This window comes from Phyllobates terribilis, unplaced genomic scaffold (genome assembly GCF_046119375.1).
Source record: "Phyllobates terribilis strain yellow unplaced genomic scaffold, ASM4611937v1 Scaffold_5610__1_contigs__length_50484, whole genome shotgun sequence".
Lineage (NCBI taxonomy): Eukaryota > Metazoa > Chordata > Amphibia > Anura > Dendrobatidae > Phyllobates > Phyllobates terribilis.
In genome coordinates, this window is record NW_027368355.1 from 23,665 (window position 1) to 50,485 (window position 26,821).

A 26,821-nucleotide genomic window follows, 5' to 3' on the forward strand; every position below is an offset into this window, starting at 1 on the left:
AAGATGAATCCTTGATACTACAATCTTAGGCTTGTCAGGCCAACCCCATGCTCTCATGGCCATCTTCCCAGGGTTGAGGATGATTCAGATAAAATCCAGTAATATAGAATGCCTTCCTCAACACCCAAGTCTTTTCGTCACTGCCAGCTTGGATAAAGCTGCGAGACAAATGCGGATGGAATCGACCAGTTTCATACATAATCAAATCCATGGAGTCCAGCCTTCATACATGTTACAGAGGTTATCAATGCTTGTAGCTTGCTTCACCAGATAATCCACTTGCTCTGAAGTGCTAATTTGTCTGCACACCAAACAAAAACATCAGGGTTTTACTTGAACATCAATTTAAATAAATTAGACCTGGCAAAAATTGACCCGACCCGTTTTTTTCCACAGAACCCGCTTTGACCTGATCCGATAGCCCGAGAAATTTCTGGGTCAAAGTATGACCCGACCCGTCAGATCAAGAATATAAGAATAAAAGTATGATGGAAAACAAATTATTCAATAAAAAAATTATTTATTCTAAAAGTTTTTTATTACTCCCTCCGTCACCTTATATAGATCTCATTTGGAGTTTTCGAAACAAATTACGAAAAGAAGAAGAAAAAAGTGAAGAGGAAAAAAGAAAGTGAAAATTGAAATGATTGGAGGAGAGAGATAAAGAGGAGAAGAAAAGGGGGTGATTTAATGAAGAATGTGTGGGAAGTGGACGAGAAGTGTAAAATTGTATTGAGAGCAGTTGAATTGGGTATACAAATTTCCTTAAAAATGAAAGTGAGATCTATATTTTGGGATGCCGGAAATGGAATATGAGATCTATATAATGGGACAGAGAGAATATTTTTTAAAGGGAAAAAGTACAAAAAGTGGAAGAAGAAAAATTCACGTCAACTGACTTGTTTAACCGACCCGGCCCGTTATAACCCGATAAAAGTTCGACCTGAAATTACCTGAACCCGACCAAGTTGTCAGGTCTAATGTAAATGCATAACATTAAGCGTACCGTGTTTCATCAATATCTCGCCCATCAATTTTCATCTCAATCCTCCTCAAAACCGACACCGCAAAGGCATTTTTACCTAGAAAAAAAAAGGAAAAAAGATTAGAATCACCATTTTGAACTGCAAGAATGTTATAAACAACAATGATAAGATACATACCCCTTGCGACTCTGGCAGGAAGTTGATCATTAGTTCTAGTTGACGATACTTGATTCAGCGTCTCATCTATGTGCACCTCTTCCAACAAGTCAACATCATCATTTACAAATCCAACGTCCGAATTCAAATCCACAGAGTCTGAAGAGTAATTGCTGTGTGGAGGAGAAATCCATCCCTTTTCTTGTTGAGTACCACTGCCACTCACTAATACAGGGAAAACGCAGCGTGTCCATTTTCATATTGAGGTGTGAGGTTTTCTTCTATGGATAATTTAATCTGTTGCGATGTTGTGTCTTCAACTTCACCAAGTCCTTCAAGGGCTTTGTGCAAATTCCCAGCCTGGAGATTTGCGGTTTGTGCAAGCTTGGAGAGCAATGAGTAGATTTCTTTGACATATGAGATGAGTAATGGAACTGAGGGGTTGTAGCTTTGATAAGCCTCTCTAATTCGGGATTGAATATGATTGGGAGATAGCTTGGCCGTGTATAGGTGAAATCTCTGACTTTGTCTCTCTTTCTCTCTCCATTGCATCTGTCATAGTTGAAACGTCCTTCGATAGCACTGATTCTAGGGAATCAAGGATTGCACTCGCCTGTGACAATTCCAAATTTATCAACTATTATTATACTACAATAATAAACACACGTGAGTCAATTGGCAATGAAAGGTAGCCCTGGCAAAAATCGACCTGACCCACAAACCCAACCCAACCCGTTTCAGGGTCATTTAACCCGACCTGTTTTTACATGAAACCTGTTTTGACCCGAACCGGTGACCCGAGAAATTTCTGGGTCAGAGTATAGCCCACGACCTGGAGGGTCATGACCCGACCGGTTGGTCAAAAATATAAGCATAAAATATATATAATTAATTTACAAAATATTTTTTTTATTAAATGTATATTTCTTTATTTAAAAATATTTATGATTACTTTTTTTTAAAATAAAACTTACAAAAAAGTGAAAATGGAATGTTATCAAATACTATCAAATATACTCCTTAGAAAAAACCTACAAATTTATCAAACATTTATTTCAAAAATATTTATTATTACTTCTTTTAAAAAATATTTCTTCTCTCATTTGTCGAATGAAGTGGAAATTGAATATTATGGAAATCGGAATATTGTAAGGAGTGAGTTAAGGAATTATGTCTACAAGAGATCGTAGGGATTATATTATACTCCATCCGTCCCATAATATAGTAGTCATTCTTGTTTAGATACTATTCACGATCGAAGTTTATTTTCTCGATTTTTGCTAATGTATAAGAAAAAAACGTCTTGTTTGATTCGTCTCGACAAGTACTTTAATAATATAAATTTATTATAATTTATACTAACACATAATGATAAATATTAACAATACAAAATGTGTATCGGCAAGTGTGTAAAAGCAAATGGGAACTATATTATGGGACGGATGGATTATGCTTTATGATTTAGTTTCCTAGATTAGAATATAGACTTTGTACTATATATAAAGGTGTAATTCTTCCATTCTAATACATGAAAACACTTTTCTCGCTTCTAAATTACATGGTATTCAGGGGGGATTCAGATCTGGGTTTGTTTCTTGGTTTATTTGAGCAGTGAAAACAAGTTCTAACCAATAAGTGTGTTAAACAGGATTCTAATGTGAGCTGAACATTCCAATAGACATGCATAAATTCACATTGAAGACCTCATACACGTATGATGGACCAAACAAACCCTAGAATGCTAAAGTAAATTGTACCTTGGATAGCTCTTCCATAAGAGAATGATGCACAGACGCTGCCTCTTTACCCAAATTAAGAACATCATGGAGTCCAGTTATAGCCAAAACCTAGAAACAAATCTTATCTATTTAGTCTATAATGAGGATAACCTAGAATAAGAAGATAAAAATACAAACCTCTTCAAGCATCGAACTACACTCAGAAGTCAAAGCAGTATGAAGTTTCACAGCTCTGCTGAAAGCAGATAAAGCAACACTAGTCTCACAAGCACAATCTTTCATCTGTAGAAGCGTACTCTGCAAGTCACCTAAAAATACCAAAAAGAAAAAGATTTACAATAAAAGAATGAAATTACTTTAAGCCATTTAGTTTTAAAAAAAACTCAGTTTAAGCGCACTTCGCACTGAAGCCCATACTTTTTTTAGCGCTTTTGGTATCCCAAGCGCAAAGGTCTTTTCTATTTTTTTTTAAAGCGAAAAAACAAACTTTTTTAGAGTTAAGGTCAGCTTTTACAAGCTCGAAAACCTTATTGCTTTCTCTTTTATCTTTTATTTAATAATAAACATATGCATTATACTTATCTATGTCTTTGTACAGGGATATTAGACTTCAATTTATGAACTATGCTTCTTCTTTTGATTTCATGCATTTCATATACATAATTATGTAATTTAAGTACATTATATGCTTTAAAATCTATTTATTGTGCTTTTTTGCACTTTGGAAAAAAAGATTTATCCCGAGGTCTTGCGCTTTACGCTTTTTAAAACTAAGATGGTCAATGCAGATGTCAAGATAAGCAGAACAGAGCATCACCAGAAGCAGATTTCGCTTTAACAGAAGCAATTTGTAGTTCATTGCTGGCTGACAATAAGCTGTTGGACGCAGATTCAAATTTGCTTTGAGCTAAACTCCATTCTTGTTCAGCACCTACAAATCAAAGTAAAATCTTAACAAACCGTCGTGGATAAAATAAGCAAAAGACAGAAGAAAAGAACTCACGCGAGTAAGAATGGAAAGTAACATCCAATCTCATCAATGCATTCAAGTAATTTTGTTGCCATGTCCTGCAATCCCCATCACTCCTATTTAGAGTAATTTCCTCAAAGCTACCAAGATATCCATCTCTTGACGCCTCAAACTCTAATACAGTCAAACAAACTTGTATAACATCTTTAGCTTTTTCTTGCGCTTCCATTAACAATTTCCTTCTATGCGTTAGATGATTATGGAATTCAGGAGGAATTCCGGCCCCACCACAAGCCCAATTCATTGCCCTCTCAAGCTGCCCTTCAGAAGAATTAATTTCGCATGATTGGAGTGATTCTGTTGACCTAGATATCAAAGATACAGCAGATTGCAGAGAATCAAGTAGTTTGGGTCTGTTAAGGTTAAGAAGAAGTATATGCAATCTATCATCTTTCTCAAAAAACTTATGAGAGATTGGTGATGTAACATCACGCATCCATTCTGTCTGAACAATTTCTAGGGTTGTTCTTCGAATTTCCTCTTTCAAATCAGCTATTCTCTTTCTCATCAGGGACGATGCTGACTTGGCTGCCCTTATAGTTTCATGTGCACTGCAGTACTCCTCCAGCATCATTTGTACTTTTCTAACAGCAAGTTCATCGATTCCTGAAATTTCTTCTTGATAACATTCAATGGCCTTATTAAGCCAGTTCAGCAAAGCAGGACCCACCTGTCCTTTTAAGTAACTGGCGAAAACTCCATAAAGGTGGCGACGAGTTTGTTCTTGACTGCAGTTGTAAGCTGCTCAAACCCCATACTTTGGTCTATTAATGATGGAACATCGTGTACAACTAATTCAAGAACAGAATCAATAACTCCAAGTTTCCAAACAAAGAAAGAGTTTCCATTGACCAAGCCCTTGAATCTCCATACATGTTCAGATATTCTGCGACCAGAGCTTAAACAGTTGACCAGAAGAGAAATATCGGAAGGAGAGAAATTAGCCTGAGCACAATATGTAGATAGTGTCTTGTCTAGTGATTCCAATATTGCAAAGGGATTCGCTAACCCTCTATGGATCATGTTGTCATCAAGTAGGGACATGAAATGGATCTCTGAAGAGGTCAATGAATGTTTCATTGCAGCTTCTTTCTTGGTAAGATTTGAAGCCTGGATGTTGTTCTGGTTCAATTTGTGATGAAGTTGGTTCAATTTTGCCCTACAAATTTCTTCCTGAGAAGCGAGTTCATCCGCTTCTTCCCATGAAAGTTGATCTCTTCCCTTCATTGCAGCTTCTTCAATGGCTAATTGCTGCTCGGTTACAACCCCAACCTCTACAAAATAACTCCTCTCAAGGTCTGATAAAGATTCCCTTTCTAATTCAATCTGAACTAGCTGCTCTAAAGCAGTTTCAACTGCGCAACGGATTTGTGAGACAGACCTAAATACATCCATTACTTCAGAGTGCGATGACAGTATTAGCTTATAAGATCTGGGAGAACAGCATCAATCATTTGTGTAACAAGTCCTTGCATGAACACAAAGCTGCTTTGAATCTACTAGCAGGAATCATTTCACCATCTACTAGCTGTCTTACTTCACGAACAAACTCTTCCACAACTATGCATTTCTCAAATTTGTTCTTCTAGCTCACAGAATACACCTTCAAAGTCAGATCTGGGTTTTCCAGTCAATGTGTCGATTACCTTGTACTTCACCTCATCATATAGAGAACATGCAGCTGAATACAAAATACTTAGTGCTTTGCCATCTATATGCATGTACTTAATGAACACAGACCTAAGCTGATCCTTAGAATTCGATTCTGCTTCCACATCCAATTGAACCTACAAGCTCAGAGGACTCATTCTCTAATTTCCTTATTTCCAAGGCATAATTATCCACTTTGCAACACAGATCATCAAGGCTAAGTGAGACAGAATCAAGAAAACCTCTATTCCCCTGGCAATTAGTTCAGTTGCTTGTCTTCTGGCACGAGAAAGGGTATCAGAAGAAATGGTATTAGTACATATCTGTAAAACTTGAGCCCATCCATGCATAGGGCTTGTTGTTAAGTAGTTTAATGGAAGGACCCTTTGCAAGGCAAGAGAGTAAGCTTGAAGAGATTTGACTGCATTCGAAACTCCATGATCCAACTCAGCCATGATCTGAGAAATTTCCCTGTCTATATGTAGCATTGAGCTTGTGTGGGTTCAGGGACTATAGTAAGTGGAACTCCAGCAGCTGAAACAGCTGATGTAAGGGTTAAGGAATTTTTGTACATCATTCAGCTTTATGCTAATTTCAAATTCAGGCAAAAGAACCACTTCTCAAGGCATCGATTACTCTTCCATGCTGCTCAATCCAAGTAGTTGCTTCTTGAGTTTTCTCAATCAACAAAGATTTTGCATGATTAAACTCCTGGGCTTGCATTTCATATGAGATACGAGCTTTATCTGAGCTGGACATTGTTTCAGCAACCAGTGACTTTGCAGTTGTTTCATGAGCAAGAAGAGCTGATCTCTCTTGGTCCACACGGTAGAAATTAGTGTACACTACTTCATACTGACTTAAAGCGTCCATAAAACTCTGTTATAAAATGTAGAGTCAAAACAGAAGGTTATATCTTAGTGAGACAGAAGGTAAAAGATAGGGGCAAAGTTATCAGGATCTAGATCTTACATAGGATCGGCCTGGATCAGTAGGATCTTGTAGGATTACGTAGGATCTAACGATCCTTGTATTTTATGGATTTTGGAACATATAAATTTTAAAATAACTATCTAAGCGATGCTTAGAAACCATCAGTTTAACTAAATTAATCATTTTAATGATTAGTCGATATAAACATTTTATTAAGTATGCTTAAAAACAGTCGTTTTAACTATCTACAAAGCTAGTATCGATCTTATTATGTAAGTAAAATCATTTATTTTACTCTCTGGATGTGAAGCAGAATCGTTTATTTTACTCTCTCTGTTTTTATTAAGTATGCTTAAAAACAGTCGTCTTAACTATCTACAAAGCTAGTATCGATCTTATGTGAGTAAAATCGTTTATTTCTCTCTCTGTTTGTGTATATAGGCCGTTTGGAGGTTTTGTATATTTGTTTTTATATTAGTCGTTTACCCGTAGTTAATGCTTGTTTATCCAATTTCTAGACTTTCATTAAATTAAACTGATGGAACATTCAACCTATTCCCATGTATTTCACATTTTTCAAGTGCTATTATGGTATTCTTTTTACAGTTTCCACAAACAAATTCGATGACTTAATGTACCAATTCACTAAAAACTAGATTTAATAAATTGTTCTTAATAATGTGCATATTTATACTAGAAAGACATATTATAGTCATTTTAACCTTCTGATTGCTCAATTTCAAAAATTCGTTGTTCCAATCCTACCCTCTTCTCCGATCTAAGGTAGGATCTCGATCCTGACAACCTTGGATAAGGAGATATTACGCTAACCTTGAGAGCAGATTCAACTGAAGGGATTGCTTCCAACAAAAGATCGTGATGCTCCTGCCATTTTATGTACCCAATCATTTAAATATCTCAAAGGATTAGATTTTATAATATGTGGAAAAACATATATATTGTACCTGCAAGGGAATGCGTATCTCTTGTACACGTGAAGCGAATAAACTCAAGCTAACAGCCAATTCCATGCCTTTCCTTTCTTCACCGCCAAGTGCTGCATCATCATCATGAAAATCTCCACGTGTCCAATCTACAAGTGGGTCCCAAACAAAAACCTCGAGTAGCATGAGAAGAATATCTTTATTTTTTCTAAGAACACCAACAACTGATTCACAGTTTGCCCTAAACTGTCCTTCAACTCCAGTCAATCCTAAAGCAGCTTCAAGTGTCTGAGTAAGACGAAATGGAACAATTTCCGGAATCTTTAGTCTTTGCCCTTTGTCAAAGCACACGTTATAGTCGATATGCACAATATCCCCACTAACAAAATCCATCAAAATATTATCCAAATGTCTATCCCCAAGTCCGAGAATGTGACCAACAACACTCATTGCTGCTAAGCTACCAGAGTACCTACAAAGATTAAACCAAATTATATGATCATAGTTTCAGCATGACAGGAAGTGAAACCTCAAACAACATCATTAATGAATCTCACATGCTAATCTCGAGAAAAATAAGCAAGCAGAAGGTTATTCGGGAGTGCTAATAAAAAATATTCTCAAGTTATGCGATACCCTTATTTGGGTAATTGATTAGGGTTGAGCATTAGGTCAAAACCGAAACGTTTTGGTTTGGTTCGGTTAAAAACCAAATTGATCCAAATTCTCGTGAAAAAACTAACCAATTTATATGTTTCTTATTTGACTTAATTCTAATACAGTTTTGAACATTATTTAACATTTAATTAACCTAATGCCTTAAAAGCGTTTATCAATACTTGAGTTATCAAGTATTAAACATTAAACTTGACAGTGGACATTCATAGTTTGACTCATACAAAATAAAATAAGCCTAAAACATACCCATGTATCAAAATGACAATAAATAATGATATTTTTCACCAATTTGCAATATTCTTTTTCATCCTTTTAACACCAATATAATCAAGCTTATTTTTATATAGCCTTCACAGTCAGATGTCAGCTAGAGAAACCCTGCAATTGGTAATCAATTAATCCAACATTGTTTCTTCTCTTCAATGATATATTGATCTTTCATTTTATCATTTAGCAATAGCTAGTGATTACCTCTTCAGTTTTGAGCTGAATGCTTTGAAATCTTCACTAACACACCAAAGTTCTTGATGAAGCAGCTGTTTCGGTGTTTCTTCCATAAGTTCAAGAAGAACCATTCGCTTAACCTCGTGGGGCCAATCCCTTCTTGAGATAGCTCTCCTAATTCCTTTTTCTTTCAGTGCTGGTATAATTTTACCATAAAACATATCACTTGGTCTAGGTACAGGATGATCATTACTTTCTCTAGCTGACATCTGACTATGATGAATCCTCTGTTGCCATGACTTAAAAACACTATATATGCTTATCACATTATCCACCCACTGAATTAAACCAGCACAACCACTGATTGGTGTTACAGAATAGTAACGGATGCCAACAGACTGACCTTTTGTCTCAGAAGATGAATGAATGATATTATTTACAGCTTCAAGTAGCTGCATTATTCTAGCATCAAGTCGCAAATCCTCTCTCCCTTTAAGAAGATAAGTGTACATTTCACCGTTAGAGCCTAACATAACAATCTTTTTAGGCTTAGTTTTTGTAGACAAAATAGACACTTGTTGGGAGAAAGAGGCGATAGTGATGATTCCTTGTGTGTCTTGCTTTTCAAGACCGGGCATTGGAATATCGGAAGAAGATAGACAACCTAGTTGTGGTGCCACCTCATCAAGAGAAACTGTTGACTTTCTCTGGTATGCAGCTAATGATGCAGCAATAGTGTTGAATGTATGCCAAACCTCTGCAAGTGGTGCACCTGAAACTGGAGGAGATTTGAATACAGAAATAGCTGATTTGAGTTGCTCTTGATATTCCTCTTGGAACCATTTTTCATGTGGAGTTTCAGGTTTTCTTGATGTCAGAGCTAGACGGCGTTCTAATGCCACAAAGATAGGGGCCATCATTGCAGAGTATCTTGCACCACTGATCTTGCGTTTCTCGGTATGGCTAAGAGTGTTATTATCTGCAATTCTTGCAGCTTCCTCTTTCAATAGATTTAGCCGCCTCATTACATCTGTATAAAATAGAGAATTTAAAAACTATTATATGTTAACTATGTACACAATATTGTAGTCAGCATACAAATACCAAAACGTGTTTCTCATTCAACAATTAATGGGAATATTATTCTGTAAATGTGTTTATGTAGGCATAGGGGTTTAATCCTTCAAAATCAAGGAGTTTCTCTTCCAATTTTCTATAGCAGGAGTAAGAATCTTGAGTCAATAAAATATTGATTGATTATATTGCCATTGATACAAACAATAATGTTGGACAGTTGAAGGCAGTTCTTCTCTCAAGGATAAAAGAAAATTTGTACCTCTGATACCAATTGAGGATATATATCAGATACAGTTCGATGATTTTTCGAAGTAGCAATCAAGTTCAATGAAAAAGCCAATTTTTAACGAATAAGTACCTCCATGAAGATCTTGAAGTGTGCTGAGCCAAAGCTCCTCCCAGAGAACTGTTACATTTCCAAGCTCATGCATCATCAGTTTAACATCTTGAACTAGTCTAGGATAATGCTTCATCTGCATGTAGCGAAAAAGGAGCAACTAGTTAGAAGGCTGAATACAAAATATTTATGAACCTCAATAAGTAACCAGCAAAACTTCATGTAGAGGACTTCCTCAAGCTTTTAGAGCAAAAAATAGAAATTATAAGCATGATGTATCATGCAACAAATCCGAGTTCACAAGCAATTCGAAAGGCATGAAATATAACAAAAATTAAAAATCGATTATAAAAGGGTGAATAGATGTACCAAGCAATCCAATATGTGCTGAAGCTCCTCTGGAGGGTCCTTATCAGAGGTATTAATATCAACAAGTGTAGGATAGACTATTGAGCGAGGAGCCAATTTTGCCAGCATCATTAGCAAACCTTCTAATTGTTTACGAATAACAGGCTCAGAATGAGAGCTTAAACGAGCAAACAATTGAGGTGTTATTTCCTGCAAATGATCTAATATCAGAGTTTATATGAGTTTAAAATCATATGTAGTAGTAGCATGCATGGAGAAGTTCAAAACCTGCCATGGAGACAAAGGAATAGAAGAAAGAGCAGGTTCAAGCATATCCTTGAGCTCAACACCATAATTAAGAAGAATATGCAGGATAAACAATGTCGCTCTGAGGGTTAAACTGACAGAATTTTGACTAATAGAAGCATAATTCATTGCAGTAAGTGGATTATCAGAGAGCTTAGAGGAAGAATGAGAAAGGAATTTTATGAAACCATGAGCTGCTTGGCCAAACATAGACACCCTTCTCCGTCTTAAAGACCACCAGACATTGACCAGAGCATCAATTGAAGATGATAAAATTGCTTCTTCAACATTAAGATTACTCAAGAATATTTTCTGCAACTGAGAAACTACATATGCTGAGATGGACTGGCCATCAAAATCATCGACACCTGGAGCTCCAGCTGTGGATTCAAGTACATCCTGAACTAGAGTTGAGATAGTATCATTACCACTGCATATTTCCTGAACTAGAGTTGAAATAGTTGACTCCACTTGCGATATTTCATCTTTGGTCAAACCGATCTTCTCTTTAGCTTGAGCAAAGCACCAGGACGCATATGAAATCCATGACTTACCCATTGCAGGGCACATTCGAGTTGACATTTTCAAAGTTGCACCAACAATTTCATCTAACATATAATTCATGCTTACATCTCCGCCACCAACTATATCACACTCTTTAAAAATCTTAGGAACTACACTTTCCAAATCAAGACTAGAACAGCCCTGTCTTAGCCATGCTGATAGTTTCAAGCAAGCCTTGGCTTTTAAATAACTACTATCAGAAGAAATTAGGCAAGGGCGAAGAAAAGACCACATTTCTGTCACTGCATCTTCAACCTTATTCTCTGCATGCATCATTAAAATCTCTTCATACTGCAAACTTGAAGCTAATTCAGACAAACTGTGTATATGATCCTTGAGATAGCTCTGTAGACGCCTTGCTAACTCAAGATTACCCTGTTTACGAGCTAATGTCATAATGCTCTTGCCAAGTCTAAGAGTAGTTGATGAGGTTGGTGATATGGTACGGTAAACCCTAAAAAGCTTCAACCATGAACTGCAATCCTGATTAACTTTATTAACTGAAAAACAGAGTGCTGAATCCAATAGCTTTGTACTTTCAGTCTTGTTTAGTCTGTTAGCTTCTTCTAGAGTATAAATGCAGTGCAGTTGTGTAGCATATGGTGTTGCTTCCATTAGACCATCTAAAGGAATAACAGTTAATACTTCATCCAGCATTGACTTTGCTCTCTGTGTTTCGCACGGCAGCTTCTCTAATTCTCCTTCACAGTGATATATCATTGCCTGTAAAAGCATTTGCTCACTCCTTTGCAGTGCCAATTTCGGATCAAGCGTGAGTTCGCAACTACTTTTCGGTGTCAAATCAAGACAAGCCCATGCAGCAGGTAGATTTTGTTCATCAAAGCGAGCCAGAGCATGTATAGCATTCATTTCATTGCCAGCTGTATTCAAAGCACGCGAATAACTGTTTCCAGAGTGCTTTGCACGAAGAGATTGAAGCTCTGATAACCATTCTTCAAGAGATTTCCAATCTGAAGTTGCAGTATAACCCTGAATTACACGAGATATAGCAAACTGTATACCTTCAGCACCCATAGAATTGAGTGAGTCCTCCTGTAGCAAATGAGCAAAAAAAGCAGAAGATTTCTCATATTGTCCCTTTGCTTCATACACAAGACCGTTAATCCACAATAAATCACCAGGTATTTGTTTTTCCTCTGCAGAAAAACTGCTATACACCCATTTCTGCAAACCAATCAACATATCTGGTTCACGTTTTTTACAGAGAGCCAGAGCCATATACCTCACAACCCTTACAAAGCTGCGATCATTCAGAGAGGATCTAAGCTCTTGCAAGCGCAAACTACAATAATGCAATGTAGCATCATGATATTGTAAAGCTAAAGCAGCATTCATCATTGGCTCACATATGCGAGAAAACCATTCCTCGCAGACTTTCTTGTTTGCGCGAAAAAACAACGAACTCTGTCGCGAAGCACATGGTAAAACAGTAGATCCATTATAAGCATTGTAAACATTTTTCTTCAATGCTTCAACGAAATCCAGCAATAGTCTCATCGGCAATAAATGAGCACCAGAAGAACCAATTATACTTAAGCTTCCATCAGACTGTTCTGCGTCAATCTGTAGAACATGTGCAACATCCAAAAGCATTCTCTCTATAGCAGCAAAACTCTGGGTGGGCCCACCTAGGTTTGTACGGAGGCGAGTTGAAGTACAATATCTAGCAGCTTCATTTATAGCCCACCATACACCAGCCAAGTTGTTCACAGAGCTAGTAGCTTCTAGAAGATCCTTTTCATGCTTCATGTCAATCAAATCTGTTTCTTCTTTCACACTTTGACAGCTGTAGATGAGACGTTGTATCCATGAAGAAATAGGCATTTTCCATCGCTGTGAGATGAAACCTAGAATAGAAACAAGCTGTTGTGGATGTATATGCTGAGGTAGCTGTTTCAGGGCAAATATTTGCTTCCAGTGCAAATAAGGCATTTCATTAGACTGACCGTGTAAATAGATCGCAACGGGCAAGATGTCAGCAAAAAGTCTTACAAATTGACTCCTTATTTTAGCATCTGAATCACCGATTTTTTCAAGTATGAGTTCTCCTATCTTGTACAAGTGTGCTGGATGTACAATCTTTGACCGTAACAGCTTCTCAGAAACTAATGCAGCTTGAGATCTTACCTTCAGTTCTCTATCTAGTGCAGCATTAAGTACAGAGAAAATGAGCGCGTGAACAATCTTGCTGAATCCAAGATCTTCACTAGGGTTTATACATGAATTCTCATACACTGTCATGAAATCGTCAGCAAACTGGTGGACCCAATCTAGAGCCTTTAACTTGACAGCAAGCGGACAAGATAACTCAAGTCCCTTCATTATAAGAGGGCTATATTTCGTGAGATGATCTAGGGTGACATTGAATAGTCTACGGTTTACACGTTCTTCATTATCATTACTTTCCTGTATAGAACACTTCCTTAAGAACTCTGCAGAAGAAAGGCTATTCACTGCTTCAAAAACACATACTTGCCACTGCATGCAATTGCTTATAGGTGTATTTACTGGATTCAGCCTTAACAAAATAAATGACAAAACTTTCTCACACCTTTTCAAGTCAAACTTGAAAACAGCACCAGGCAACACTTTCAGGTCAAAGTTAAAAAAGGCAAGCAATTCCAGTCTTGAATAGAGTTTAGCATTCAACACATTTTTATTAAGTGACTCAAGCATGCCATGCAACAAGATTAACTCCTCGAGCAAGGAGGTTAAAGCACATTCAACCACTTCACTGATTTCATGTTGAAGCAAGAAAATATAGGTAGCAGCAGAACTGCATGTGACCAAGTGGTTTGGATGTAGACGAAGTTGCGAGATCGGACCATCAAATTGCAAAATTCTCCTTACTGATGAAGAGAGAAGACCGTGCTTTTGCAAAGATAAAAGCTGAAGATTAGTCTTTAAAACACCGTGAGTCTGAAAAGATGTAACATTCCCACTCCCTAAACTTTGGAACAAAATATCAACAGCCAACGGGTAGAAATTTGAGAATTTGTCACATAATATTTCAGCCAAAAGAGTCAAGCATCTCCATAAGTCTTCGCTCCATTTGGACCATCCAAACTTTTTTCCAACCATGGACAAACATCCAAGCAAGTTAGGAATCATTTCGTTTAACGGCTCAACTATTTGACCAAGGAGGTTTAATTCTAGCAACCCAGATGCTGTGGACTGTAAAACTGTGGAGAAACAAGATAATAATGCTACCAATCTCCGAAATTGTTGAGGAGTTCCTAGATTTCCATCTTGAAGAAGAACATCCATGTCACCTAAAAACTTAAGCAACAAGTCCAGGGGGAACTTCAGAGAAACAACCCAGTGCTTCTGAAATTGCATAAAACTGCTAATAATAGCTCTAGTATCAGATTCTGCAATATCTGGTACCATAGCCCACCCAAGAAGCAAATCAACAATGTCAGCAAAATGGTTTTCGAAGGTTCTAAAGAATTTCAAGGATATCACAGTCAGAACATCCAAAAGTTGATGAAGTAGGGTGATGGAGGTTCTTTCATCTTCAAGGAGCTCTTTAAAGGCTTTGAGAGCAGGAAAAGAATATCTCTCGACAGCCCCTGCATCTCCAACACTAAGAAATTCGCGGATGGCTTCTAATGCCAGCTCAATTGAGCCGTTAGAGGCATTGTTGATTCTGAGCGAGGGCAAAGACCAGTTTATGAAACGGTCAACTAAGCTGGTGAGCAGAGCATGATTGTGCAGGGCATTAGATCCTAGGATGACAGAGCACAAGACAGAACAGAGAGCTCCATATGTTGTTGCTGCTGACCGTCGCACTGTATGTGAGCTGAGGCATTAGAGAAGATGTGAGATAAGTGGTGCAAATATAATCAAACAGAACATCAATGCGCAATAAGAGTAATCATTCCAAATCTATAATCTGAAAGTACAAAACATTAAAATAGAAGTTACCAAAAGCTTCCCAACATTTAAAAGGCACATCTTGTTCAGTATAAGTAGAAGGAAAGCACTAAAAACCTACATTGACGTATAGTCGCTAAAAGTTCACCGCAAAATTTCAAAGAATTGGAATTCCAAACAATCAACGAAATTAGAATGCATATCGGGAGACTCGTTACTTCAAGCCACCGAGAGAAAGGAGGAAAGAGGAAACTAACTTGTCGGAGAGAAGCTGAAAAAGGCCTTGGCAAAGGAAGGTAGCAGAGTGAGCGACAAGGACGGAGTTGGGAGGATATAGAATGAAGTGATGGATGGAGTTTAGGGCGGAAACACGGTTTGATTCGTCAGCTTCACCGCCTCCGCCGCTGCTAGGCGCCGAGGCTGCGGCGGTGGAAGCGGCGGAAGCAGAGGAATCCTTCTTGAGTGCGACGGAGAGGAGAGCGGCTAACTGCTGCTGCGGGTGGTGGAGCCCTTGCATCATCGCATCTCTCGGTGGCGCCTGGGAGGCAGGCGCGGCTGAACGGAGGACGGAAGAAATATTAAGCTGCTCAAATTATAATAATAATGTAGTATTTGTTTCATCCAATCCGACCCTGTTTGACCTTCTGCTAAACCCGGCCGGTTTAAAGATAGCATAGCAACCTGTCTCACCATGTGATTCGGTCCGGTTTGGGTCCAAAGATTTTCATATTCGGTCTGGTTTGTTCAAAAGTCACTCCCATCCGGTTAGGACCAATATTTCAAAAAAAAATGGTAGTACTCGCTCTGTCCTTATAACACACATTTTTATTATTGGGTGTCTTAAAATATAATAAATATTTTTCATATTTAGAAATTAAATTTACACACTTTATCAAATTTCAACCCATATTCTCTTTTTTCAACAAATTTTTACTCTCTCCTCCTTCTCTCTATCTCTCTTCTACAATCATCACTTTCACTTTTCCTTAAAAACAGAACTAAACACACAAATGTGTGTATAATTTGGGGACGGAGGTAGTATTAATTATATAAGATAATATATATGTGAAAAAGTGTTAAATAATAATAAACAATATAATTAAAAATGAGAATGAAATTGAATGTAAATTAAAAACAATTATATGTTTTAAATTGATAGGTTTTGACCAGCGTTGATTGGCATTGATCTTTTACCATTGAATGTGCTCTAATGCATAGAATTCATGCACTAATGCACAGAAATCATGCACTAGTGTGAATAATTCATGCACAAATGCCAAAAAACACACTAATGAACATAAATCATGCACTAATGCTAACAAAACCATGCATCAATGTAGTATAAACTATGCACTAATACAAAGAAACTATACACTAATGCACATAATCTATGTACTAATGCAAACAAACCATGCACTCATGCATAGAAACCATAATACTAGTGCACAGAAACCATGCACTAATGCGAAGAAATGATGCACTAATGCTAACACATCACGCACTAGTGCATAGAAATCATGCATTAATGCACATAAATCATGCACTAATGTCAACACATCATGCACTAGTGAAAAGAAATCATACACTAATGCACAAAAACCATGCACTAATAAAGAAAATCATGCGTTGATCGGCGATTACTAGCCATTGGATTTAGAAACATCGAATGGTCAAGATGTGTTCTCCTTTCCCACTTAAGATATCGTTCTCATATGATCCGGATCCTTTATATATATACGATATTAATATTTTTTACTTAAATTAGTTGTATATTTGATATAATTATATATATAATATTATAAAAAAAAATACAATTCCAGTTCGATTCAGTCCAAACATGGACCAGAATGAGACTGAGAATAGACCAGGTCGATATTTTTAGTTTGATCTTTGACCCTGAAATTTGGGAATTTGGTCTTTGGTCCGTCCTGGTCGGTTTGGGTTTCGACCAATACTCATCCCTGGCTATGGGTAAGGGAATTTTATTTTCGATTTAATATAAACGGGGATGGAAAAATTAATGTTGTGCAGGGTTGAGGATTCTATTCCTCGTCAAATGAGAAACTCGCGGGACTTTCCGTAAAATGACTTTTTAGGATGATTTTATACTTATATAACAGTTTTATATTTTTTAGTCTTGAAAATTTATTTTTTCTAAGATGATCCTGCCATAAGGTTAAATTTTACGTATCTTCAACACTAATTATATGCATATTTATGGAGAAAAAAAATATAACTAATTTTTATAATAATCGGGGATGGGGGATCTTAGTCCTGTTAGATATGGAGAAGCGGAAAGATTATATTTCCCACACAAAATGGGGACAAGAACGAGATTGAATTCATAAACGGGGAGGGGTAGTAATCTATCCACCCCAACGATATCCCTAGGTGGTTCCGGTTCATGAACTCGGGCCCCTCAGTCTGGTGGACCTGTTCTAGGTCGGTTCCATTAGCATTATTTTTCAAGTGGTTCTGGACATGCTTTAACCACATTTTGTCAATCCAAAATAAGAACATAAAGGACAATTAATCAATTATCTAAAGGTTTTTAAGTACCAAGAAGGTATTCAAACTCACTCATCTATATGTTTTCAATACTTTTTTGTCCCCTAACAAAATTCAAGAATTTTTGAAATACATTACAAGACATTGATTGTGTATTAGCAATGCAAGAGAAACTTTGAGATAAGGTTTGGATCTCAGTATTGCATCCCACGAACATGACAATCATAGGTACGTGATAGGCACTATTTTGTAGGTGCTATCTAGGCTTTATTAACATGATTATAAGGGAGATATGCGGAATTTTGTGTGGATCTAAATATATTTAGGTGAATAATAAGAAGTCAATATTTAGTTGAAGTTGTGCTAAGAGTTGATGAAGTGAAGATGACAAGTCAAGAGAAGAGCAAGAATCTCCCGAGGAAGATAGGTGAGCATGACAAGGATGTGTATGGCTTGGAGTGAAGATAAGACGTGAAGGATAAGAGCATCTAGAAGCCAAGTGAAGGCAAAAAGGAGTTTCTTAAAAGAACATGGACCGTCAACCACGAGTAGAACTTGGTGATGGCAATCGCATATTATGTTCAATTTTTGAAGAGAAATTCCCATAAGTTGGTGATTGCAAGGTGGCATACGCGACTAATGACCTTGTGGTCGCGGATGAGAGAAGATCGGATCTCAATTCAAACCATATAATATTTTTCGCTATTCTTACATTAGATAGAGACAGTTTATTATTATTTATCATTAGAAAATCTAGTAGGATCTAGGTTAGACAGTCCAAGAGTCTCTCTAATAAGGTCTTAGTTTCTTTCATTCATCGATATCAAGAGAACATATGGATATAGTTTTTTCAATTCAATAATATGAGTAGTTAAGCACTATTGCTTAATTTGATTGTTGAAGCTTTCTTGAATATGGATTTGTGAGTTTTATTCTTTCTTTATCTTAAGTGTTTTATTATTCTCTTATGTTAATCCTATTGATTCATGACAGTATGTATAAGTATGCCATCCAAGAGATTTCTTGAGTACTTCATTACTACAGGTTAAAGTTGTAAACTTTATTGGTTAATGCAATTGTTATATGTGTTAGATTATATGTCCTTAATATCAACATCGTAACAGTCACACCTTAATAAGGATTGGTATTTCATACTAGAATATTGGTTAAGTGTGTATTATTGACTGGATTAATTGATAAGTTTTGAATTTTAACTAAAGTAGCAAATTTTGCATGTTTTAGGACCTGTGTAATAGTTCATGTAGAGTAGAAATGAATATATACATTATACGTTTCTAGTGTAGCTATCGATGCATGTACCCTTTAATCTTAGTGTGGTCATGCTTCTCTTTTACTTATGTACAGTGGCGGAGTCAGAAAATTATTCTTGGAGGGGCAAATTTTGTTTTATATTTTTCTTCTTTTCATTAGTCATTTATATTATTATGATTTATTTATAATTATTTTAATATTTATGAAGTATTATCTGATTATTTTAATCATATTTGAAAGTAAATAAAGACTTAATGTACGCCAAATATATGTAATGAATAAAAATCCGACGATTTAAAATTTGATCTCTATAATAAATTATTCTTTTCATTTTTTTGTTTGTTTACTTGAAAATTCATATATGTAGGATAAGTTGAAATAAAATTTATTATGTTATAATAAAGGGTAAAATCAATAAAAACATATAAAATATAAATTTAAACTAATATAGATATTATACACTAAGAATTATTTTAATTGTTTTTTATTAAAAATAAATATAAAAAATTAGACTTAAGTAATTTATATTTACACCATATATGATACGTAAAATTATAAAAGATAAAAGTAATAATAACTTAAATATAAAAGTCTAAAATATTTGAACATGAAAAAAGATAGATTGAAAAATGATGAATACTTATACAAATTAAAAAAAGAAGTACTAATAGTTGAAAAAATTAGAGTTAATGAGATTTGAACCCATGACCTATTGCCATTAAGAGTACCAATTACTAGACATATACCACTACACCAAGATTACTTATTTGTCTTTCTAATCAATTTAATAAAATATTATAAACTAAAATACGAATATATACTATTGTTCGGTCGGAGGACCGCAGGGGCGGGTGCCCCCTCGCCCCCCCCCCTTGTGGCTCCGCCCCTGCTTATGTATGGCCGTGTTCTAACTAGTTACATTGGGTCTAGAGTTCCTAGGGGCTTGTGTGTGACTAGAGATTTCATATGACAGAGTAGTGTAGAACAAGACCATGATTGAGAAATCATAGTACAGAATAAGACCATGATGAAATACTCAGAGGATTGGAAGTGAATTTGGTGTCTAACTAAGTGACTTTAATTAAGGTATTGATAACAACCTACATAGACAAAAAAGAACTATTGATTACTTGAAAATTACAATAATAATAACAATACTTGGTTCTTCGTGGGATCGACCCTTACTTACACTATCTACAATGTATAAAGAGTTAGGATTATAAAATTACTTTGGAGGATGGGACATACACATATGACAACTCTACGCTCGAATTACTGCCAAAATTTAGGCCGATTGCACTTGCCGCCACACATCTTATTAAAAAATGTCGAGTTTCGTCATTCAATGGCGCATTCCTTGTGAGGTTTTGCTTGGGAAGCCCCCTTGCTATGATGATCTACGAGTCTTTGGTTACTTGGCTTATACACATACCCGACCTTTGGATAAATTCAGCTCTCGTGCTCATGGTTGTTCTTTCATTAGCTACCCATATGCTCAAAAGGGGTACAAGTTATACGATTTAGCAACATATCATACTTTTGTTAGTCGTGATGCTACATTCCGGGAATATGAGTTTCCTTTTGCAACCTTACCAGTGTGTGCTTCCGACAAACCGACTACTTTTCCTCATATTTTGCTATTAGCGAATCATGTTGCTTACAATGATGACATTGATTCTGCATCCAACCCTTTTGTTGCTCCTATTCCCCCGATCCCAACTCATGTGAATATATCTTCACCGTTGTCTGAGTCGATTTCAACGCCGGCTGCAGCTACTCCCCTCGGCCACTTCATCACCGACCACCAAACCACCAGATACAATTATGACGTTCTCGATTCTCAGTCATACAGATTTTCTTGATCTACCTCCTTCAGGTCTTCCTCCTCTCACTAGGAAACCTCCAAACCGGCATTGGGATTATGGTTGTCCTACTTTAGTTGCTTCTTCTGGTTCTCAATCTTTTATGGCATCTCATTGTCATTTGGATGGATATTCAACATCATACACTTATTCTCTGGCTAATGATTTTTCTCTATATGAACCGACTTCATACACGCAAGCAGTTAAAGATCCTATATGGGTTGAAGCTATGACTAAAGAGCTAGCAACTCTCGAGAAAAATCACACTTGGGATCTTGTCTCTCTACCGCCTTCTAAGTCCACAATTGGCTGCAAGTGGATTTACAAAATCAAATTCAGATCGGATGGAACTGTTGAGCGTTACAAAGCTCGGTTAGTTGCTAAGGGCTACACTTAAGTCAAATGAAAGTATTATAAGAACACTTTTTCTCCGGTTGCTAAGTTTGCTTTTGTCTTATTTTTGCTCTTTCCACTGCTCGGAATTGGCCTATTCATCAACTCGATATAAAATAATGCTTTCCTTCATGGGTTTTTAGACAAGGAGGTTTATATGCAAGTTCCTTTGGGGTATGGCTCTTTTGGGACAAGTTTACACCTTCGCCGCTCGTTATATGGGCTTAAGCAAGCCTCCCGTCAATGGAATTTCGAGCTCACTAAAATTCTTCTTCTTGCTTTGGATTTTCTGCAGTCCTAACATGATTACTCGGTGTCGTGAAAGTTTCCCCGTCGGATTTGTTCATTATTGCATTCATCTATGCGGAAAATATGCTCTTAACCGGTGATAATGAGCAAGATATTCTTGCCACTAAGCATGCCCTTGATTTTGCATTCACAATTAAAGATCTTGATGCAGTCCACTACTTTCTCAACATCGAAGTGGCTCGCTCTACTGCTGGTACGTTATTGAATCAACACAAAAATGTTTATGATATTTTGTTGGATACGAACATTATTGATTGTGCTCCTGCCAAATTTCCTCTCCCTCGTGGTCTCAAGTTATCATTGTTTGAGGGTGTTTTGATTGATGGTCCCGAGATGTATCAACATTTGATTGGTCGACTTTTATATTTAAATCTTACTCATCCAAATATATCATATGCTTTGCAGCATCTTAATCAGTTCGTTAGCTCCCCTCGTGAACCACATTTCGTTACCACTATGCATGTGGTCCATCATCTCCAAGGTATGATTGATTTGGGCCTCCATTATCCTTCGTCTACACCTCTCAAACTCCATGCCTATTGTGACGCGGATAGGGCGAGTTGTGTTTTTTTCCAGCCAGTCCCTTACTTGTTATTGCGTTTGCCTTGGGGCTTGCCTTGTTTCTTGGAGGACTAAGAAACAACCCACCATCTCCAAGAGCTCACCTGAATCAGAGTATCGGGCTATGTTTTCCACGACCAGTGAGCTTCTTTTGGACGCCGCTTTCCTTGTTGATCTCCATGTTTCGGTCCCTCGTCCTGTGTCACTTTATTATGGTAACAAGGTTGCACAATACATCTCTTCCAACCCCGTTTATCACGAGCACACTAAGCATCTCAGTTTGTTAATTTGTTGACTAAGCCATTGGGAGAGCAGTAACATGTTTTTTTCTTCCAAGTTGGGCCTTGTTTCTCATAGTCTATGTCTAGTTTGAGGAGGGGATATGAATATTATACATTAGATTTGTAACAAATTTGTGAGTACGTGTTGTGCACGTGAGAGTGATTAATGATATATGTCGTAATCACATTCAGTTGGAATTGATTGAAAATGCTCTTTATTTTCCTCTATTTCTCTTTGAAATTTGCTCTTTTGATTCTATGGAGTTTCTAGTGAATCATTGATTTCTTCTATCAAATTAAGATTAGATACGTAACAATTGTAATTCACCCTCGATCTTTCTCCATTATTTAGTTACCGCTCTCTTTATAAAATTTAATTTGTGTTATTCTATTATGGATTGTCCACCTCTCGATCTGTTATTAGAGAGTTAAAAAGATAATTTACTTGGTTAGGAATTTGATTAGTTGTCTAGAATTTCTACTGTTGTTTAATTCGTTTGTTATGACAATTTCACGTTTACGTTGGGTTGCTATTCAGTGGTTTAAGAATTCAAGTATCGATTGTCTATGACATGACACAAGGGTATTAATAAGCTTTCTGCTTGTTCACCTGAGCTGCAAATGATTGTTGGATGGCTAACACTCCAAGGACAGAAGTAGAAGAGAATTCTTCATTACCCTTTTTGTACCATGTCTTCATACATAAACTTGGTATGTTTTCTCCTCTTATTACTAATCTTTTACAAGTGGAAAGTCTCTTTGTATTTATTGTGCGAAACAAACGCTACTTATTAATTTCTCACTAATATTTAATACCCTAGCCCTTATATATTATTGAATTCTTATATAGATTCAATAACTGTAATATGTAGTTTTTTCCTTAATTCTGGCCAATAATTTCTTAAGTGTATTTTTTCTATTGGTTATACTATTCTCTCTCTTCTAATTATTATCTTTAAAAAAATCCACAATTTTAGCAACAAATTGCTAAGACAATTATATTTTAATCTAATTCATGAGTATTAAATTTAAAATGTTTTTAAAACTAACTCTAATTATTATATTAAACAATCATTTTCTTCACTTTGATTATTTTAATTTTCCAAATTAACTACCATAGTAATTTAACATGGAATTAAAATTGTAATAAACTATATTTTTCCTAAGAATAAAAAAACACCATATGTATTTCATAATTTACTTTATATATTATATTAAATTGGATCCAATTATTGTGGCACTTTAAATCACCTATATATTAAAGCTCCCCATTTAGAGCTCTCTTATTAATTCTAACTAATAATTTCTTAAGTCTATTAGTTCTATTAGTTCTACTATTCTCTCCCTTCTAATTAGTATCTTTAAACAAATTCCACACTTTTTAAGAATAAATTGCTAAGACATTCACCTATGTATTACAACAATTCTTTTTGACGCAGTTTTTTTTACTTTGTAACGCAGCGCACAAACCGTCGGTTCGTGGCACGCACAAACCGCTGGTTCATGCCACGCACAAACCGCCGGTTCATGCCACGCACAAACCGTCGGTTCATGCCACGCACAAACCGATGGTTCCTGGCACACGTAAACCGGGGATTTCCGTCACCTACTAACCGTCGGTTCCTGCATGTCACCAACCTGTGGTTCTGTGTATATGCCATTTGGCATACAAGAAATCACTTTTGATTATTTTTTTATAAAATATAACACATATATAGTCTTTTGAATTATATTTTGACAAAAAATAATATGTTTTACTATCCTATAGCATTATCGAGATACATAACTATTTGATTTTGCTTACTGTGGCCTATAACCATTTTTTAATTCATTGAGGTGGATGTAGTTATATGAGGTTGGTGAAATGAAAAAACAAAGATCATAGTTAAAATAAAGCAACAACACATATAACTAAAACGAGAAAATCCAGCACTTGAAACCAATAAAGTTCTTCACATTTAATGTCAACAACGGCCACCGACACATAAACCAATTGCAAAACATACTCTAAATCCAAAACATAAACCAAATCCAAAACATACACATATACAAAATTTCAAACAACTTCATGCTCATTAGAAAGAGCGAAACTCATCAATCGACTTCCTTACTGCATCATGCATCTCATCTGCCCGCTCATACGGTGGTTAATCATCGTAAAATGGTAAAAGGTACTTGTGTACTCGTGATAAAGAGATTCCATAAGAAGTAACTAACAGTTATTAGCTTAGATTTAGTGGTGTTTAGGAGCTTGTCGAGTGCATTTACCTGAATCCGGCTTGGAGAGTACATCATATGGATTTGCAGAAAGTTCGAGAGCGTTTTGTGGCACAACCATCGAGATTCCGTTTGTATCCATCATTGGTGTATTCAGGATGGAGCTAGAGCGAAGAAGTGCCGAGAAAAAGTGCTAAGATGTTGAGCTGATTTCAGATGGATCGTTCTCCATGATCCGATGTCCGATTGAGTTGATTCTAATTCTAGGAGTTAGATACTGAAGTCTAATTGAAGATCTCAAAAGATGAGAGCAATCGGAATTGTGAGTCAAAAGTTATGGCAATTCTACGAATCACTTTTCAGCAGAAGCTAGCCGTGACCGCGGAATTACAGAAGACATAACCGCGGACGCGGGTGGAGCAACCGCGGTCGCGGTCGGCCGAAAAGGATTATGGGCTGAGTTTTGGAATTTCCATCCGGGATCTTTTTGTTCCAACTAAATTCTGAATTTTATTTCTTTTATTCCTTAATTTCCTAAGACATATATGTACCCTTTAGGTTTTATTGGGAGATCTTACTCTCCCACTTTTATCATCTTGCCTCCACCTTAGAGTTTTTCATTGTTTTTAGAGATTGTGATGAACTAAGTCTTCCATTGTTCACTTTAAGGATTGAAGCCTTGGATATTATTGTATTGTGAGTTTCTAAACACTTATTTTCTATTTCAATTGAGGATTGTTTCATTATCTCTTGTGCTTGATTTTATAATTGATTGATATCGATTTCATCTAGGTTGCAAACTAGGTTAATTGATATTGTTCATATTGCTAGGTTTAGATAATTCTATTTGACAAGTCTTCACCTTTGGTAGCAAATTCTATTTGCATGAACTATTGTTTATAGGGTAGAGATTCCGAATTCATGTCGAGTATCGGCGATTTGCCAATAGTATTGCATGAACCTACTTATCTTTGCTCTTAATGCTATTGTGTTATTGAATCTCGGGATTTCCTTGGTTATAACTTACAATAAGGGTTTCTAGAACTATTTGGACTAGTTACTATCTTAGAACAAAGAGTAGGACAACCAATTGAATGTTTATGAGCATAAGCTATTAGGATTCGATGATCAATGTGCTGATTTCTGATAAGTGAGCGTTCCCAATCATTATTCATACAACCCAACTTTACTTTGTTAGCATCAATAGTCTAGTTACAATTACAATACAAAACCCCCCATTGGTTACACCGTTAGTTGCATTAATAGAGATAAACTATACTCAGGCTCTCTAGGGATTCGACCCCTACTTCCCACTTTACTAAGTGGATACTGAGTTGGGTTTCTTTGATAGGCACCTACGACTTTAGCCTCATCAACTCGATTGACATTTTGCTTGTCAAGTATAAAATATAAGATGTGGTAGAAAAACTAAATATTGAAAATCGCAATTTAAGAATGAAATTTAAATTATTACCTCGTGTGATCTCACATGGGGAGAAGTAATGTAAGGGTGCGTCCTTTCTAAGAACCAAGACATGTACGGCCCCTCGGACTGCCATGGCACATTAACAACATCACCTAATTCCTTGATGGATAAGGTATGCCATCCTTGAGAACTCCATATCCAATATCCTTGAGCATAATCCACCTTGTATGTCAATGTCCTGGATAGTCTATGAGCTCTAATAGGGTCAATCACCGGCTTTGGGATCCACTGCATACGCCCAAATTGACGCGCCACCCGGTCTGGCATGTGTGCCTTTGTGTGATGCAACAATGATAGGACCCATGGAATAGAGAGGGACGCAATGCCATGTCATTGAAGTCAAGAGGACTGTATGACATCCAATCGGCCTACGCATAACATAAATATTGAATTAATTTAACATTAAGTGTGATTATTTAGGTAATAATTGTAAGATAAGAATGTATTTACATCACAAATGGTCATCCTATCAAGGATTGCTCGATACCCCCCTACTATTGGCGATCCCTCTAGATGGTACCATTTGGATGCCCATGGCTTTGGAGCATCTTGGTTCCATTCAGATGATCGAAGAGGCCTGAAATGTGGAAAGTACTGATATAGTGTTTTGAAATAGAGTTTACCTGTAGAAGAGTATAGCACATAGATACTTGTCGACACTCAATCCGTGTACGCTCGCCCAAGGACAAGTGGCATAGGATACCCGTCCCCCAAGCTAATTTGTCAACCTTATCGAGAGGGTTGACATACTCTAAATACTTGAGGTCGATCTTCTTTGATGACTTGTCAGGAAATATTGTCGTCGACATCAAGAAAAACAAATACGTCGTTGCCCTCTCTGTT

General features: G+C 36.6%; 1 protein-coding gene across 1 annotated transcript; it reads right to left on the reverse strand.

Annotated features, from left to right (window-relative positions):
- Positions 1-201: 201 nt before the first annotated feature.
- On the reverse strand, positions 202-15,606 carry LOC141250391 (serine/threonine-protein kinase SMG1-like). Its single transcript, XM_073669947.1, is given in 25 exon segments — positions 202-301; positions 1,007-1,082; positions 1,164-1,347; positions 1,350-1,613; positions 1,615-1,755; positions 2,900-2,989; positions 3,059-3,189; positions 3,699-3,812; positions 3,885-4,607; positions 4,610-5,332; positions 5,335-5,407; positions 5,513-5,686; positions 5,688-5,812; positions 5,815-6,042; positions 6,045-6,123; positions 6,125-6,172; positions 6,174-6,440; positions 7,326-7,379; positions 7,460-7,910; positions 8,588-9,590; positions 9,996-10,110; positions 10,155-10,214; positions 10,344-10,500; positions 10,615-15,015; positions 15,347-15,606. Coding segments are annotated over 25 exon segments (10,041 nt in total).
- Positions 15,607-26,821: the final 11,215 nt, after the last annotated feature.